Genomic DNA, 14,866 nt, shown 5'->3' on the forward strand with positions numbered 1-14,866 from the left:
TAATATCTTCTGCTTCTGTTAGAATCCTTTGGGAAGCTTTAAAGTGCAGATTCTGTTTCAATCGGACTGCAATGGTATGCTGCATAACAAATTATTCCCAACTGAGTGGCCTAAGGCAACGTCTGTTACCTTCTAGTTTCTGTGAGTCAGGAATTCAGGTTCTGGCACAGGACTTCTCCTAAGGCTGCACACAAAGTAAAAGCCAGGAGCAGTGCATTCATCTGAAGAACCAATCAGGGCTGGAGGATCTCTTTCCAAGATGCTCACTTATCTGGCTGTTGGCAAGAGACCAGTTTCTTTCAGTGAACTTGTTCACAGGCTCTTTGTGTGTCCTTACAGGGAGACAAAGAGAGAGGGAAGAGAGTGTAAACGCCTCTTATGGCCTCATCTCAGAAGTTACACAATGTCTCTTCTACCATACTCTGGGTAACAGTAGCAAGTTACTAGGTCTAGCCACTCTGAAAAAGAGGCGAATTAACCTTCACTTTTTGATGGGAGGAGTGTCAAATAGTTTGTGGAGATGTTTTAAAAACTTCACAGGTAGAACCTGTTCCCAGATGATGCAGGTGCTGATCCTTGGACCAGACTTTGAGCAGAAGGTGCTAAAGGACCACCAGTGAGATTTTAGTCTTGTGATGCCTTATTTTTGATACCATATCCACTTTCCAAATAGGTCTTCCCAGATAACTATCTAAATCATTTATTCATTCTCACTTGCTCTCTCTCATGTTACAAATATCAACCATATCAAACAAATTAATGTCCACAAGAAAGCTATATTTTGAGCAAGCAACAAGGGTTGGAGACTAGAGCTTTGTCAGACACTCCTCACCTTGATTAGAATAAAGATGAGAAAGAACCTCCCTTCAGTTTTCTTCAGGAACTTTGATGTGGTTCTCTCCCTTCTGCAACACATGGGTCTGACTTCCACCCACTAAAGTTCCAGCCGCCCATGTCTACACCCATACACAACATAGTGTCTCCCTACAGAGTTCCTATTCTTTGAGCTGTTTTTATTCTCTCATCAAACACAATGATTTCTTATATTTTAAATATGGTAGCATTAATTCTCTTGAGTTTTCTTTTGCATGTTAGACATTATTATTCCTGACATCACCCCTTGTCAGATATAGTGACGATAATTCCATGTAATATCAATTAACTTTAAAAGGCATTCTTTTAGTTCTATATTTTATCATATTATTTCTTGAAACAATTTTACTAAACTCTTTGCTGTGCAGTACAACACAGGGATTGAGATATTCTGCTTAGTTAATAATGAGGAAACTAAAAAGATATTATATGAACCATGGGTTATTTTTCCAGGAAGACTGAGGGAACATGACATTGTAGCTCAGATGGTAAAGAATCCGCCTACAATGCAGGAGATCCTGGTTCAGTCCCTGGGTTGGGAAGATCCCCTGGAGCAGGAAATGGCAACCCACTCCAGTGTTTTGCCTGGAGAATTCCATGGACAGGGGAGCCTGGCAAGAGGCAGATTACAGTCCATGTAGTCACAAAGAATCGGACATGACTGAGTGACTTTCACTACTACTACTAGAAAGATTGAGCTATAATAAAATTAATATAACAAACACAAATTTACTAGACATAATTTATATGAATATTCAGATAGCACTTCAGTATCCCCAGTCATAAGTTTGAATATACAGTGCCAGTCTTAGGAACAGTTATGGAATAGGCAATTAGATAGATGCCAAGAAAGCCCTCTGCCCTTCCCATCAAATAGAATATATATTTTTTAATTATTTGCTAATGATATATATATGTATATATATATTCCATTGATTCCTACCATTTCATCATTAGCAGTTTTTTCCTTTGCATTCAATATTACCCTTCCCCTGTGTCCTCTTTTAAAATAAAAAATGTTTCTGGGAGAGGTAGAAGGAATCGCACATGAAGTATCTTAAACTTTCATGTGTATTTCCCTAAATCACACTTCTCTGGTGATAGGCAGAGGGAGATGGGGCAGAAGAGATACATGAAGGGGAGAAGGTGAAAAGAGAGAGGAAGGTCAGAGTAACATCAGAGCGGAGTAAGTTCTTCTGCTTTGCTGTGTGATAATTTGTCTTTATCAGTCTTCAGTGACCAAGGCCTGACAGAGTATGAAGTGCCTGTAAAAGTATCCTTCTGCTTAAGAGAATTTCAGATTGACCTGTGCTTCCTATCTGGTGCATCAGCAGCAAAGAGCCCTTCTTTATTCTGTGCTAGGAGATTGAGATATTCCTTCTGAGTATATAATAATGATATGAGACTTTGTACTGTTCAGGACAGAATCTAAAATTCAAATACATAATCTGAAGTGCATTTTTATGTCCCTCTTACCAACCTCCTCATTGCTCATACAAAGCTGAGTGGTCTTTAAAAGAGCTTATGTATTTTTTCCCGCATTTCCTAGGAGTTGGTGCATCAGAAACTGTCAAGAAATTGATGAGCCTTCAGGTCTACTAATTCATTCCTTGGAAGTTAGACAAATGTGCCCTCATTCTATGAGATGCAATTTGAAGTTTCTAGTACAGCCTTGCCACTTAAAATAATACTGTTCCTTGCCTTTTTTGCCTCTAGGAAAGCTGTCCAAGTAACTGGATTTATGTCTTTTAACACAGGGCTTGTTGTTCAGTATTCAAATGACAATGGGATACTCTGGCATTTGCTTCGAGAGTTGGACTTCATGTCATTTCTGGAACCACAGATCATTTCCATCGACCTTCCACGAGAGTCAAAGACACCTGCTACAGCTTTTCGGTGGTGGCAGCCCCAACATGGCAAGTTACTGCTCACCTCAACTTTCCTGGTAGCATTTAATCATCCAGTTAAAGCCACTTCATATTATGTGTTTTTTAATTTGCTGTCAATTTCTAGATAATTTGATTTAAAACCACAGTCATAGAGATATTCATATTGCTATATAATGAACCTCCTGTAACTGCTTTTATTCATCTGATTTCAGGGAAGCATTCAGCCCAGTGGGCCTTGGATGATGTCCTTATAGGAATGAATGACAGCTCTCAAACTGGGTTTCAGGATAAATTTGATGGCTCTTTAGATCTGCAAGCCAACTGGTATCGAATCCAAGGAGGTCAAGTTGATATTGACTGTCTCTCTATGGACACTGCTCTGATATTCACTGAAAACATAGGTATACATTTTCACTTGATAAAGGGAGAATATTTAATTAACTAGAGGACTAAATTAACTAAAGCCCAAAAGGAGATTCTCTAATGCAAAACCATGTGCATAACTGCCTGTGCTGAGGGAGGCAGTTGGAAATAAGTTGTTTTGTCTTCTAGTGTGACTTGGTGAACCCCATGACAGTTTTTGCAGGGACTGTCTTTCATGGCATGCATAATATGACCAATGTTTCTCAAAAGTGAGGCAAAATGTCTGTCTGAGAACATTCCCATGTTTTATAATTTGCAGAATTAGAATTTTCAGACTCTCTGTTGGCGTGTCTCAAGGTGGTAAGACTTTTGAAGTTAGCAGCCGTCCATATTTCTGAGTCTGTGCTAACTAGATAAAAACAATCAGTGTGAGATGAAAAGTCAAAGCACATGTGAGACACTATAGATAAGATATCATTTTTGTTTACTGCTGAAAGCATGACAAGCAGAAACACCAAGTAAGAAAGAGAGTACAATTATGTGCTACCATTAAACTTTTCCTTTTTCATAGGAAAACCTCGTTACGCTGAGACCTGGGACTTCCATGTGTCAGCATCAACTTTCTTGCAGTTTGAAATGAGCATGGGCTGTAGCAAGCCCTTCAGCGACTCCCACAGTGTACAGCTCCAGTATTCTCTGAACAATGGCAGGGACTGGCATCTTGTCACTGAAGAATGTGTTCCTCCAACCATTGGCTGTCTGCACTACACAGAAAGTTCAATTTACACCTCCGAGAGATTCCAGAATTGGAAGCGGATCACTGTCTACCTTCCACTCTCCACCATGTGAGAATTGTCATTTGGCTACATGTCAGAACTTCAGGTTTCTGTCACCTAATTGGAAAATAATTGTGATGCCACTTGGAAATTCTATTACTCTTTCATGAGGATTATGCATGGAACATACCAGGGGGGAGAAAAAGTTATAGGTGCTTGGGTAATACTTTTTAAATGTGGTTAGGAGTTCTAGGAGTTTTATGAGGCTGAACTTTTCTGCTTCTTCAGCAACCTGAAGGCTGCCCGACAGATTCAGGTTTTAAATTGTTGTAAAAATAAACATCTACCCAATAACCAGAGTGATACTTATCTACATGAAGCAGTTTGTAAAATCATTAGATGTGGAAGAGTGTCCTTAGTTGTTGTTGGCTTTTCTTTTTTAATCTCCACACCACAATAAGAGTAAAAGGTTCATTCTTTTAAAATGCTCATATCATTTTACATCTTTCTTCCCCTCCGCAGGATCTCAGATTACATTCAGCCCTACCTTATGTTAGGGCTTACAGCAGGCTCCCACTTCTGTGGTTTAGGTGTTGGATAGTGAAGGATCTTTCTAGGAACTAATGTTACTGTGGTGGGTGAGAGAGTTTGTGCCATCCTGGAGCTGCTCTCCCTAGATCCCTACATCTTCCTTCCATTGCCCTGCTCTGAATTGTAGACAGATTGGCCTCTGCAAGCTACATTTGCCAGCTGCATGTGTTTTCTGGCTTCCTGGTAGGTTTAGGGAGTAACAGATAATAGCAAGAAAGTGGAGGGTGGAAATAAAGTTAAACCAGGGTATTCCTCCCCCTCCCTCTCTATCTCAAGTACATCTTGGCCAAGTTCAGCAGCTCCAGCTCCACCATGGTGTCCCTCCAGGTGGCACTGGCCCCTGGACACTAGCAGCACCTCCTCCTGTAGCTCTCCATCTTTGGACTTGCAGTGGCTTCCTGACTTCCCTAAACTCTTATTTCCTCACTGATGCTGCTACTCACTATGCATCCAGTACTTTGTAAATTCTCTCCATTAAATACTTACAGTGGTTTCCATTTTCCTGGTTCCATTTTGATTCAGAGATGTGCAAACAAGTGGCAGAAAAAAAAATACACACACACAGGAAATCAATGTGTTTTAGTATTTAACCTAAAAGAGTGTCCTGTGGACCCCAGAGCTTTAAAGAATGCTCACTTGTAGCTCATTTATTCATTCTATTTTTATTCAACAAACATTTATTGAATATCTCTGCCTGCAATGCAAGAGACCAAGAGACGTGGGTTCAATCCCTGGGTTGGGAAGATTCCCTGGAGAAGGAAATGGCAACCCACTCCAGTATTCCTGCTTGGAAAATCCCATGGACAGAGGACCCTGGCAGGCTACAGTCCATGGGGCCACAAAAGAGTCAGACACAACTTAGCTACTAAACAACAACAACATTATGTGTTAGATCTCTGGTACAAAATGAATAAGGTGATGCCTGGATCCAAATATATGATTTAGGATAACAGGTATCTAAGCAGTTATTTATGCTATAAAATGCTAACAGTGACAAAACCCAGGGATATTATTGAAACAAAGGGGGATATTAGGGAGATTGAATGGAGCTTTCTGCAGGAACTGATGTCTGAGTTGAGTCTGAATTAGGGAATAGAGCTTATCTGATTGAAGAGAGCCTGTGGGAGGTCATATGTGCTGTTGTAAGCCAAAAAAAATCCCAGAGACGAGAAGAAACATGAGTTGATGGGAAAACTCAAGGACTTGATGCTATTAGAGTACAATTGTGAAGAAATAGGCAAAGATGAGGCAAGAGAAGAGGGCGGATGATGAAGGGGGCATGTATTTCATATTAGCAGTTTGGCATGTGCAGGGGAACCATTTAAAGTGTGTTAAACTGAGTGGTGACATGATTAGATTTCCGTTTCAGAGCTACCACACTGGCAGCTGTGTTGCATTGAAGGAGGACTTGTGTAGGGAAAACAATAGCACTTGAAATGCTACTATTGAAATTCCACTTCAAGTCGACTGTGTTTTACATTCCAAATAACTAACACATTTCTGCTGTGCAATCTGTTCCTAAATGAGAGACTGCTACTGCTGTTTGGTAAGGCTGTACATATTTCTGGATAAAGTGGTCTTCTGACAGTATATCCCAGTTAACAGATTGCAAATATAATAAAAAAAAAAAAAAAAAAAACATGGAGGTGCATCACATCATTCTAGTTCTCACCTTTATGGGAGCCAGGCCCTCAGGAACCAAAATAGAGGCAGAAGTTGGATAAGGCTTCCACTTACTACCTCAGAAACCTTAGGGACAGTAGAACAGAGACTTCATGGCAAGAACTTTGTAAGATTCCAACTTATCCTCATGTTTATCATCCTCAGTCTCTTTTCCAGTACTGAAAAGTTGTAAAAGCCTGAAAGCGAAAACTAATATTCTGCATAGAGTTAAAACACAGAATAAGTTGATAGTTCAAACTGACTTTTCCAAGTCACATATGTTCAGTTCAGTTCAGTTCAGTTCAGTCGCTCAGTCTTGTCTGACTCTTTGCAACCCCATGAATCGCAGCACGCCAGGCCTCCCTGTCCATCACCAACTCCCGGAGTTCACCCAGACTCACATCCATCAAGTCAGTGATGCCATCCAGCCATCTCATCCTCTGTCGTCCCCTTCTCCTCCTGCCCCCAATCCCTCCCAGCATCAGAGTCTTTTCCAATGAGTCAACTCTTCCCATGAGGTGGCCAAAGTACTGGAGTTTCAGCTTTAGCATCATTCCTTCCAAAGAAATCCCAGGGCTGATCTCCTTCAGAATGGACTGGTTGGATCTCCTTGCAGTCCAAGGGACTCTCAACAGTCTTCTCCAACACCATAGTTCAAAAGCATCAATTCTTCAGCTCTCAGCCTTCTTCACAGTCCAACTCTCACATCCATACATGACCACAGGAAAAACCATAGCCTTGACTAGATGGACCTTTGTTGGCAAAGTAATGTCTCTGCTTTTGAATATGCTATCTAGATTGGTCATAACTTTCCTTCCAAGGAGTAAGCGTCTTTTAATTTCATGGCTGCAATCACCATCTGCAGTGATTTTGGAGCCCAGAAAAATAAAGTCTGACACTGTTTCCACTGTTTCCCCATCTATTTGCCATGAAGTCATGGGACCAGATGCCATGATCTTCGTTTTCTGAATGTTGAGCTTTAAGCCAACTTTTTCACTCTCCACTTTCACTTTCATCAAGAGGCTTTTGAGTTCCTCTTCACTTTCTGCCATACGGGTGGTGTCATCTGCATATCTGAGGTTATTGATATTTCTCCTGGCAATCTTGATTCCAGCTTGTGTTTCTTCCAGTCCAGCGTTTCTCATGATGTACTCTACATATAAGTTAAATAAACAGGGTGACAATATACAGCCTTGAGTTGACGAATATACAGTCAACTCAAAAAGAGTTGACGTACTCTTTTTCCTATTTGGAACCAGTCTGTTGTTCCATGTCCAGTTCTAACTGTTGCTTCCTGACCTGCATACATATTTCTCAAGAGGCAGATCAGGTGGTCTGGTATTCCCATCTCTTGAAGAATTTTCCACAGTTTGTTGTGATCCACACAGTCAAAGGCTTTGGCATAGTCAATAAAGCAGAAATAGATGTTTTTCTGGAACTCTCTTGCTTTTTTGATGGTCCAGCAGATGTTGGCAATTTGATCTCTTGTTCCTCTGCCTTTTCTAAAACCAGGTTGAACATCAGGAAGTTCATGGTTCACATATTGCTGAAGCCTGGCTTGGAGAATTTTGAGTATTACTTTACTAGCATGTGAGATGAGTGCAATTGTGCAGTAGTTTGAGCATTCTTTGGCATTGCCTTTCTTTGGGATTGGAATGAAAACTGACCTTTTCCAGTCCTATGGCCCCTGCTGAATTTTCCAAATTTGCTGGCATGTGTTCAGAGGCTCTTATATGAAAGAAATGGTGAAATATTTTAAAAGTATGTTTTCTACTCTCCTGTTTTTGGGTCAAGAGTAAACAACATCCAAAATTTGGTATAAAACAAAGTCTCTCAAATAAAACTGGAACCCTGAGGAAGACACTTTTAAAATGAAAGAATTAAATGTTTTGTTTTTGAAGGTTGCCACTCAAACCAAGTATGATTTGTTTGTTTTTTCTGTGTTGTTTTGTTTTTCTTAGATCTCCCAGGACCCGGTTCAGATGGATCCAGGCCAACTACACTCTGGGAGCTGACTCCTGGGCTATTGATAATGTCGTGCTGGCTTCAGGGTGTCCTTGGATGTGCTCAGGACGAGGGATTTGTGATGCTGGACGCTGTGTGTAAGTTAATGAAATTGGAAGTTTCTTTCTTTGTAATGCAAAAAGAAAGATAATATCTTGATCTCATGACAGATAATGCCTTTTCACCACTCATTTTTTTCCTTAGGTGTGACCGGGGCTTTGGTGGAGCCTACTGTGTTCCTGTCATTCCTCTACCCTCGATTCTTAAAGATGATTTCAATGGGAACTTACATCCCGACCTTTGGCCTGAAGTGTATGGTGCAGAGAGGGGGAATCTGAATGGTGAAACTATCAAGTCTGGAACATCACTCATTTTTAAAGGGGTCAGATAAGATTCTTCACTAGCACTGAAATTCCTGTCTTTTCTCAATGCTCCACACAGATACATTTCTGTTCAGATGATATATTATTGTATATACTGTTACTGTCTTCTAACACATATCATGTTTCCTCTTATATTGACTGAGATCATTTTTTATGATCACTTGGGCATTAAACCGGAGAAGGCAATGACAACCCATTCCATTACTGTTGCCTGGAAAATCCCATGGATGGAGGAGCCTGGTAGGCTGTAGTCCATGGGGTCGCTAAGAGTTGGACACGACTGAGCGAGTTCACTTTCACTTTTCACTTTCATGCATTGAAGAAGGAAATGGCAACCCACTCCAGTGTTCTTGCCTGGAGAATCCCAGGGATGGCGGAGCCTGGTGGGCTGCCATCTATGGGGTCACACAGAGTCAGACACGACTGAAGTGACTTAGCAGCAGCAGCAGCAAGGCATTAAACTCTTCCCTTGCTTTGGTAATCAGACCTTCCTTACATTCTGCTGGAATTACATATGTAAAAATTATATATACACTATTTCTAGAATCTTGGCTTCTAGAATGTAACATTTTGTGTGTTTTCAGATATTTAACTTGAAATATTTTTCTAAATGACTTTATGGAAGATCTTTGCTTTTTCCTTCCATTTTCTTTCTTTTTCTCCTGCCAATACAACCATTTGGTGACTCCAAGAAAACCAAACATTTAAATCAAGTTAAATAGCTTTCTCAAACATCATTAGTGTATTTTTTGTATTTCAACCTAAATGTTGGTTAGAGGGTTATTAAGCAATTATGTGAAACTGTGCTGAGCTGGCACATCTTCGTATGTGAATACATGCCACATCCTGCCCCTCTCAGCTGGTGCAATTGGCTAATCTAGGTGTGCAAATGAAATCTTAAACAAAAATCCACATGGGTCTGTACAACCTTAATGATTAACACCTAACACTTAGAAAATTAGACGCCCTGGAAGTTTTTCAATTATAGTTAATAGATGCTGGCTGTCATTCTTGTTTGAGTCCAGAATTCTTCTCAAGTTTTTAGATGAGATAGAAAAAACACTTTAGGGGTCAGGGAGATTTACAAGTCCCTAGGAGCAGTAAGTGACTGAAGAAATTGAGGTAGGACATTTCAGGATAGAGACTGCTGTTTTGATTGTGTATATTTTAATTCTTGTCTGAAGCTTTAGCTCTCATTACCACCATCTATTTGAAGCAATTGACAAGACCACAAAAGGTAAATCCTGTGATTCAAATATCTTTACCTGATAAAATTTTAGGCAGTAAATTAACCCGGTCTCTAGATCCGATGAACAAGGGAAACATATAGTCTTTTATATTAGTATTAAATATTTTCTCTTTAGCCATCCAAATGCAAGGGCAGCCAAGCATTATATGTGTTGGACATATATTATCTCTCAGTCCTGCAAGATGCAAAGATGGCTAAACATATACCATTCAGTAGGTTGTAGTTTGACCTAGAAAGGCATTCTTTTGTGAAAAAGGAAACGATAGTTTCTTTTCAATGTTTATAGATTCAGGAGTGCTATCTGCTATTAAAATAGCTTTGCATTTAGCACAAATGGATTACTGAACCTGGAAGAGGATCAGAAAAAAAGCATTTGTATGAGCTAGAATATATGTAGAAGCAGGCAATACAGTTCCACTGGGCAATTTTCCATATCAAGTACTTAACTGTAAATAAAATTTAAAATGTGAAAGAAGGATGCTTTCGTATTTCAGATCATGCTGACTTTCAGCAAAATTGCTCCTACAAGATACATGGGAGCAAGTTTATACTCACATTCTATAATCAAGGGTAAAGAGTAATCATATTCCTTTATCTTGATGTTGTCAAGGGATATTTATGAACTGGATCTGTTAACTACCCACCTCGAAGCTTTTTCATTGTAAGATGAAATTACCTTTTCCACGGCCTTAACCTCTATATGGCACCAAGCTATGAAAACATCCAAGGCCTTAAGCTGATAAGTATATGAGGGAGAGGGTAAAGACTTCAAGACATGAAGGATAGGCAATGACCAAGCATTATGGACTGAGCAGGGCAGTGAATTATTAAGATAAAAGAAAAATAAGAGTGGAAATATAAGGCTTTTACATAACCACCTTCAATCCTGGAAGTTTGAATCTATGCTTTGTATAAATGCAGTTGCTTTTTCATTACGATATCAAATAATTCTCAAATTCTAAATTTAGCATTATCTAGGTATCTCTCCCCAAACCAAAAGATGATTTAATAAACAAAACACTGATATTTTATAAAGGATGGAGGATAAGTTTCAGAATCTGACATATCTGAGTTTGAATTCTACTATTTTCACTTTTGCGATCTTGAGCAAGTTACTGACCTCAGATTTTCCATTTCCTTATGTGCAACAGGAAGATAATAATATGTTTCCCTTATGAGTGATAGGTGTTTTAAACGAATAAAGTGATTGTTTTAGATCCCAGAATGTTGTGGGCATTCAATATGTGGTTGCTCTATAACAGAGAAGCCCATTACAAAATTAGTCTTATTTAAAATTTTTCAGCTATTGAAGAATGTATTGTATAATAAATATTAAGAAGAGGAAGAATTTGGTATCCGTTAGCTGATAATTAAGAAGCCAGTAGACAGTACAGTGTCCACTCAGTATCGACCAGCCCTACACCACCAAAGAGCCACTTCATTCAGAGTCATACTTGAGACTGAAAGGCCTGTTAGTACCTAGAACATTTGCATAGCGAAATTCTATTTTACTGGGCTGTCACTGCAATCCTGCATATATGGAGAAAACAAGCTGTGGAGCTGTCAATCCCAGACAACCAGAAATAGTTAATTAGCAGAAAAATTACTAAAGCCAGTGTGATCGCTTTCCGCCTTCCTTGGCTTCTCTGCATGAGCGCTTCCAGCCTGGGCTTAGGGACTTGCTTAGTTACGCCTTATTTAACTTGACCAACTGGAGGGTGTTGTGTCAGCCTGAATGAGAGCCTCCTGGGGCTGTCAGAGCACGCAAAGGAGTAAGTTCCTAAGACTCTTTGGAACCCTGAAAAAGTTACCTATTAGCTCCTAGCTTCCAGCAGGAGCTGGCACATTTTCCGTCTGTTTCCTCTTTACTCCTCTCACAACATGCTGTGATCAAAGGAGGCTGTGTTTTAAAAAGGCTTATAGATATATAATGGTATCATTTTTGCACTGCTTTATATAAAAATCACAGCAAAGTGTGACTTAGAGTTGAGTCAATGAAATGTTGTTATTCAAGCATAGGGAATGAAAGCTATTAAAAGGGGAAATGATCAGTTTTTCCTTCCAAACTGGACCAAGTATTGTCTCTTGATCATTATGCATCTATTATATAGCTAATATAAGTTAGATGTATAAAATCAAAGGAAAATATTCTCGCAAATAAAGTAAGATTGCTTAACATGTATGTTTTTTTTTGTTTGTTTGCAGGAAGGACTACGGATGCTCATTTCAAGAGATCTAGACTGTACCAATACGATGTATGTCCAGTTCTCACTTCGATTTATAGCAAAAAGTAAGTCATTTCTATGGGTATGAATTCACTATTTCCCTTCAAGCAAATTTCCCCATGCACGGTTCCTCCTCCGCAAAGAAATAACAGATTTTAGGCCCATAAATTGTGTTATATGGGAGAGCCAACATAAATTTGAGTGCATAAGTGTTTGCAAATGTTCTTCTATAATATACATCCATTTTAATGTCGGGGTAAGATTACTACTTATTTTATAATGATTTCATACAGAAATACTAATCATACTAGTCCTCTGCTGGTTAAATTTATCATCACATCCCTGAATCTTTTTTTTTTTTTTTTACCACTTATTTCTAGCTGAAAGAAATTTAAATTTTAAAAATTTAGCTTTTGGAAACTTGATATTTTCTTTCACAGATGTAAACCCCTAAAGCCAACTCTGTCATTCTGACCTTCCATATTAACTAAATAATTTTCCTGACAAATAATGACATTTGGATATAAGGAATTTTCAAGTAGACTTTTGATAATATCATGAGATGTAAATGTTTGACCCTTTGTAGAGCTGTGAAGCCTATAGAATCAAAAATTTTTGACATAATATTTCCTAAATGAAATATAGAAAGATATGTGTTCATATTGAGAAAAAGAAGGAGATAGTACTGTATGAAAAATCCAAGATTTGGTGTGTGTTTTGAGATCTATTTATCCAGAAATTGCAACCCATCATCACTTCAGCTTGCCTCAGAAGCATTTGGACTATAAAGCATCTATGTGAATGCAAGTCAGGTTATGCATTGATGCAAAAAAAAAAAAAATAGTCTAAGATTGTACAGTATTCCCATTTTTATCACAATGTGTTTGTGCCTGTGTTTTCTTCTTTCTAGGTACCCCAGAGAGGTCCCATTCTATTCTATTGCAATTCTCCATCAATGGGGGAATCACCTGGCATCTGATGGATGAATTTTACTTCCCTCAAACTACCAACATACTTTTCATTAATGTTCCCTTGCCATACACTGCCCAAACCAACGCTACAAGATTCAGACTCTGGCAACCTTATAATAACGGTAAAAATGCTTAAGTTCTCCTATGGTCAAAACTGATTGTGGCATGTTAACGTGCTTTCGCCTAGGCTGTGGAGGAAGTGTTTGGCAGCTAAGTGACTTCACTGTCAATAGCACATTTTGCATGCTTCACTTTTGAGGAGTTTCAAGGAATATTTAGCTTTATATATCTCTACCTTCATACTTGACTATATATTATCTTCGTGTTTGATTCCTATGCAAATATAGCTAAATCCTGTCATAGAGCTATGCTTTTTAAAAAATAATCCAGCTCTACCATTAGGTACTCATCAGTTGTAACTACATTTTTTACTGAATTCATTTAGGAATACATAGTTCTGAGTGCGGCACTTCGCTAATGAGACAGAACAATGTTAGAGCAAAATGCCATGACAAAGAGGGACTGACACCAAGCAGATAGTGCCTGAGATAAAATATTCTGTCATATACACTTGACTCAGTGATAAGTTAAAGTGAATGTATAATTTAACAGCGTTTTCAAATGCTTAGAGAAAACAATTTTACAGATTTGTAATGTTTTATTGCTTCCTGTATTTCTATTAACTGCTTTTTATAAAGAACCAGACTCTACCAAATTGTACCTTTAGTGGCCTAGGTAAGCACAGAGATATCACATTAAGCGAATTCTTTGCAAAGGTAACACAGAGTGGATAAAAAAAAATGTACCGCCATCTCTAAAACTTAACCTGAGTGTGTCCTTTATAATCAGTAAGTCAAAAAATAAAATAATTGTAACTTATTGTGAACAGAAAAAATAATCTTGTATAATCGCTGAGTCCAAAAATGCAGCCAGTTGTACAGTCCAGAGGATAGTTGTCAGAGGATAGTTGTCTTCATATTAAGTTTGGAATGCTTACCAATTTTTCTTCATTTCTTTCACCAATTGCTTCCAAAACAAGAAAAGGGAAGAAAGTTCCTAGGATTAGAACAGTGACAGGATTAGAGAGGGAAAGGCACATGTGACTTCATTTAAATCATCAGGTTGTTTCTATAGGCTTCTATTTATAGATCCTTTTATATATTTTATAAGAATTCTACTAAAAGTAGCAATCAGTGAAGTAGCAACCTTGGGGAACCTTGTTGTTTCTGCTTGGCATGGTCTTATCACCTCGTTTCCAGTTCAATCCAAGCAGTGTTTTGCAAAAGCACTGGGCTTACCCTTCTTATCTACTCAGTAATATCTTCCTTGGGCTTCTCAGGTGGCTCAGTGGTAAAGAATCTACCTGCAATGCAGAGACCTGGGTTCGATCCCTGGGTTGGGAAGATCCCATGGAGAAGGAAATGGCAACCCATTCCAATATTTTTGCCTGGAAAATCCCATGGACAGAGGAGCCTGGTGGGATACAGTCCTTGGGGTCACAAAAGAGTTGGACATGACTTAGCAATAAAACAGCAAATACCTTACTTAAACACCCTACCTGAGTTGCTGAATCAAATTCTATGACAGCCTAAGGAGTGATTTTCCTAATTTTCTGTATGTTCCCATATAGCTCCAACTAAACATACATGTTTGAAAAGCATTAAAGGAAAAATAAAGTAACATATAACAGAATGTTTTCTTCTGTGTAGTTTTTAACAATTAAATAAAGCCGCACAGAGTTGGACACGACTGAAGCGACTTTGCAGCAGCAGCAGCAAAGCTGCACAACAAGCCAGTGTTGTAATGGCCATGGTCCTTAAGCCTAAAGGAAACATGATTCTAAGTCATGCTGCTAAGTCACTTCAGTTGTGTCTGACTCT

At 38.8% G+C, this 14,866-nt stretch overlaps 1 protein-coding gene across 3 annotated transcripts in view; it reads left to right on the forward strand.

Moving 5' to 3' along the window:
* The window catches only part of RELN (reelin), a 558,183-nt gene that overhangs the window by 460,379 nt on the left and 82,938 nt on the right, over nucleotides 1–14,866 (forward strand). For all 3 annotated transcript variants that reach the window (XM_027539733.1, XM_027539731.1, XM_027539732.1), the window contains exons 32-38: nucleotides 2,631–2,789; nucleotides 2,975–3,163; nucleotides 3,697–3,970; nucleotides 8,116–8,256; nucleotides 8,363–8,540; nucleotides 11,996–12,080; nucleotides 12,926–13,108. In XM_027539733.1, the coding sequence (XP_027395534.1) occupies nucleotides 2,631–2,789; nucleotides 2,975–3,163; nucleotides 3,697–3,970; nucleotides 8,116–8,256; nucleotides 8,363–8,540; nucleotides 11,996–12,080; nucleotides 12,926–13,108 (1,209 nt within the window). The remainder of the gene's footprint in view (nucleotides 1–2,630; nucleotides 2,790–2,974; nucleotides 3,164–3,696; nucleotides 3,971–8,115; nucleotides 8,257–8,362; nucleotides 8,541–11,995; nucleotides 12,081–12,925; nucleotides 13,109–14,866) is intronic.

This window comes from Bos indicus x Bos taurus, chromosome 4 (genome assembly GCF_003369695.1).
Source record: "Bos indicus x Bos taurus breed Angus x Brahman F1 hybrid chromosome 4, Bos_hybrid_MaternalHap_v2.0, whole genome shotgun sequence".
Classification (NCBI taxonomy): Eukaryota; Metazoa; Chordata; class Mammalia; order Artiodactyla; family Bovidae; genus Bos; species Bos indicus x Bos taurus.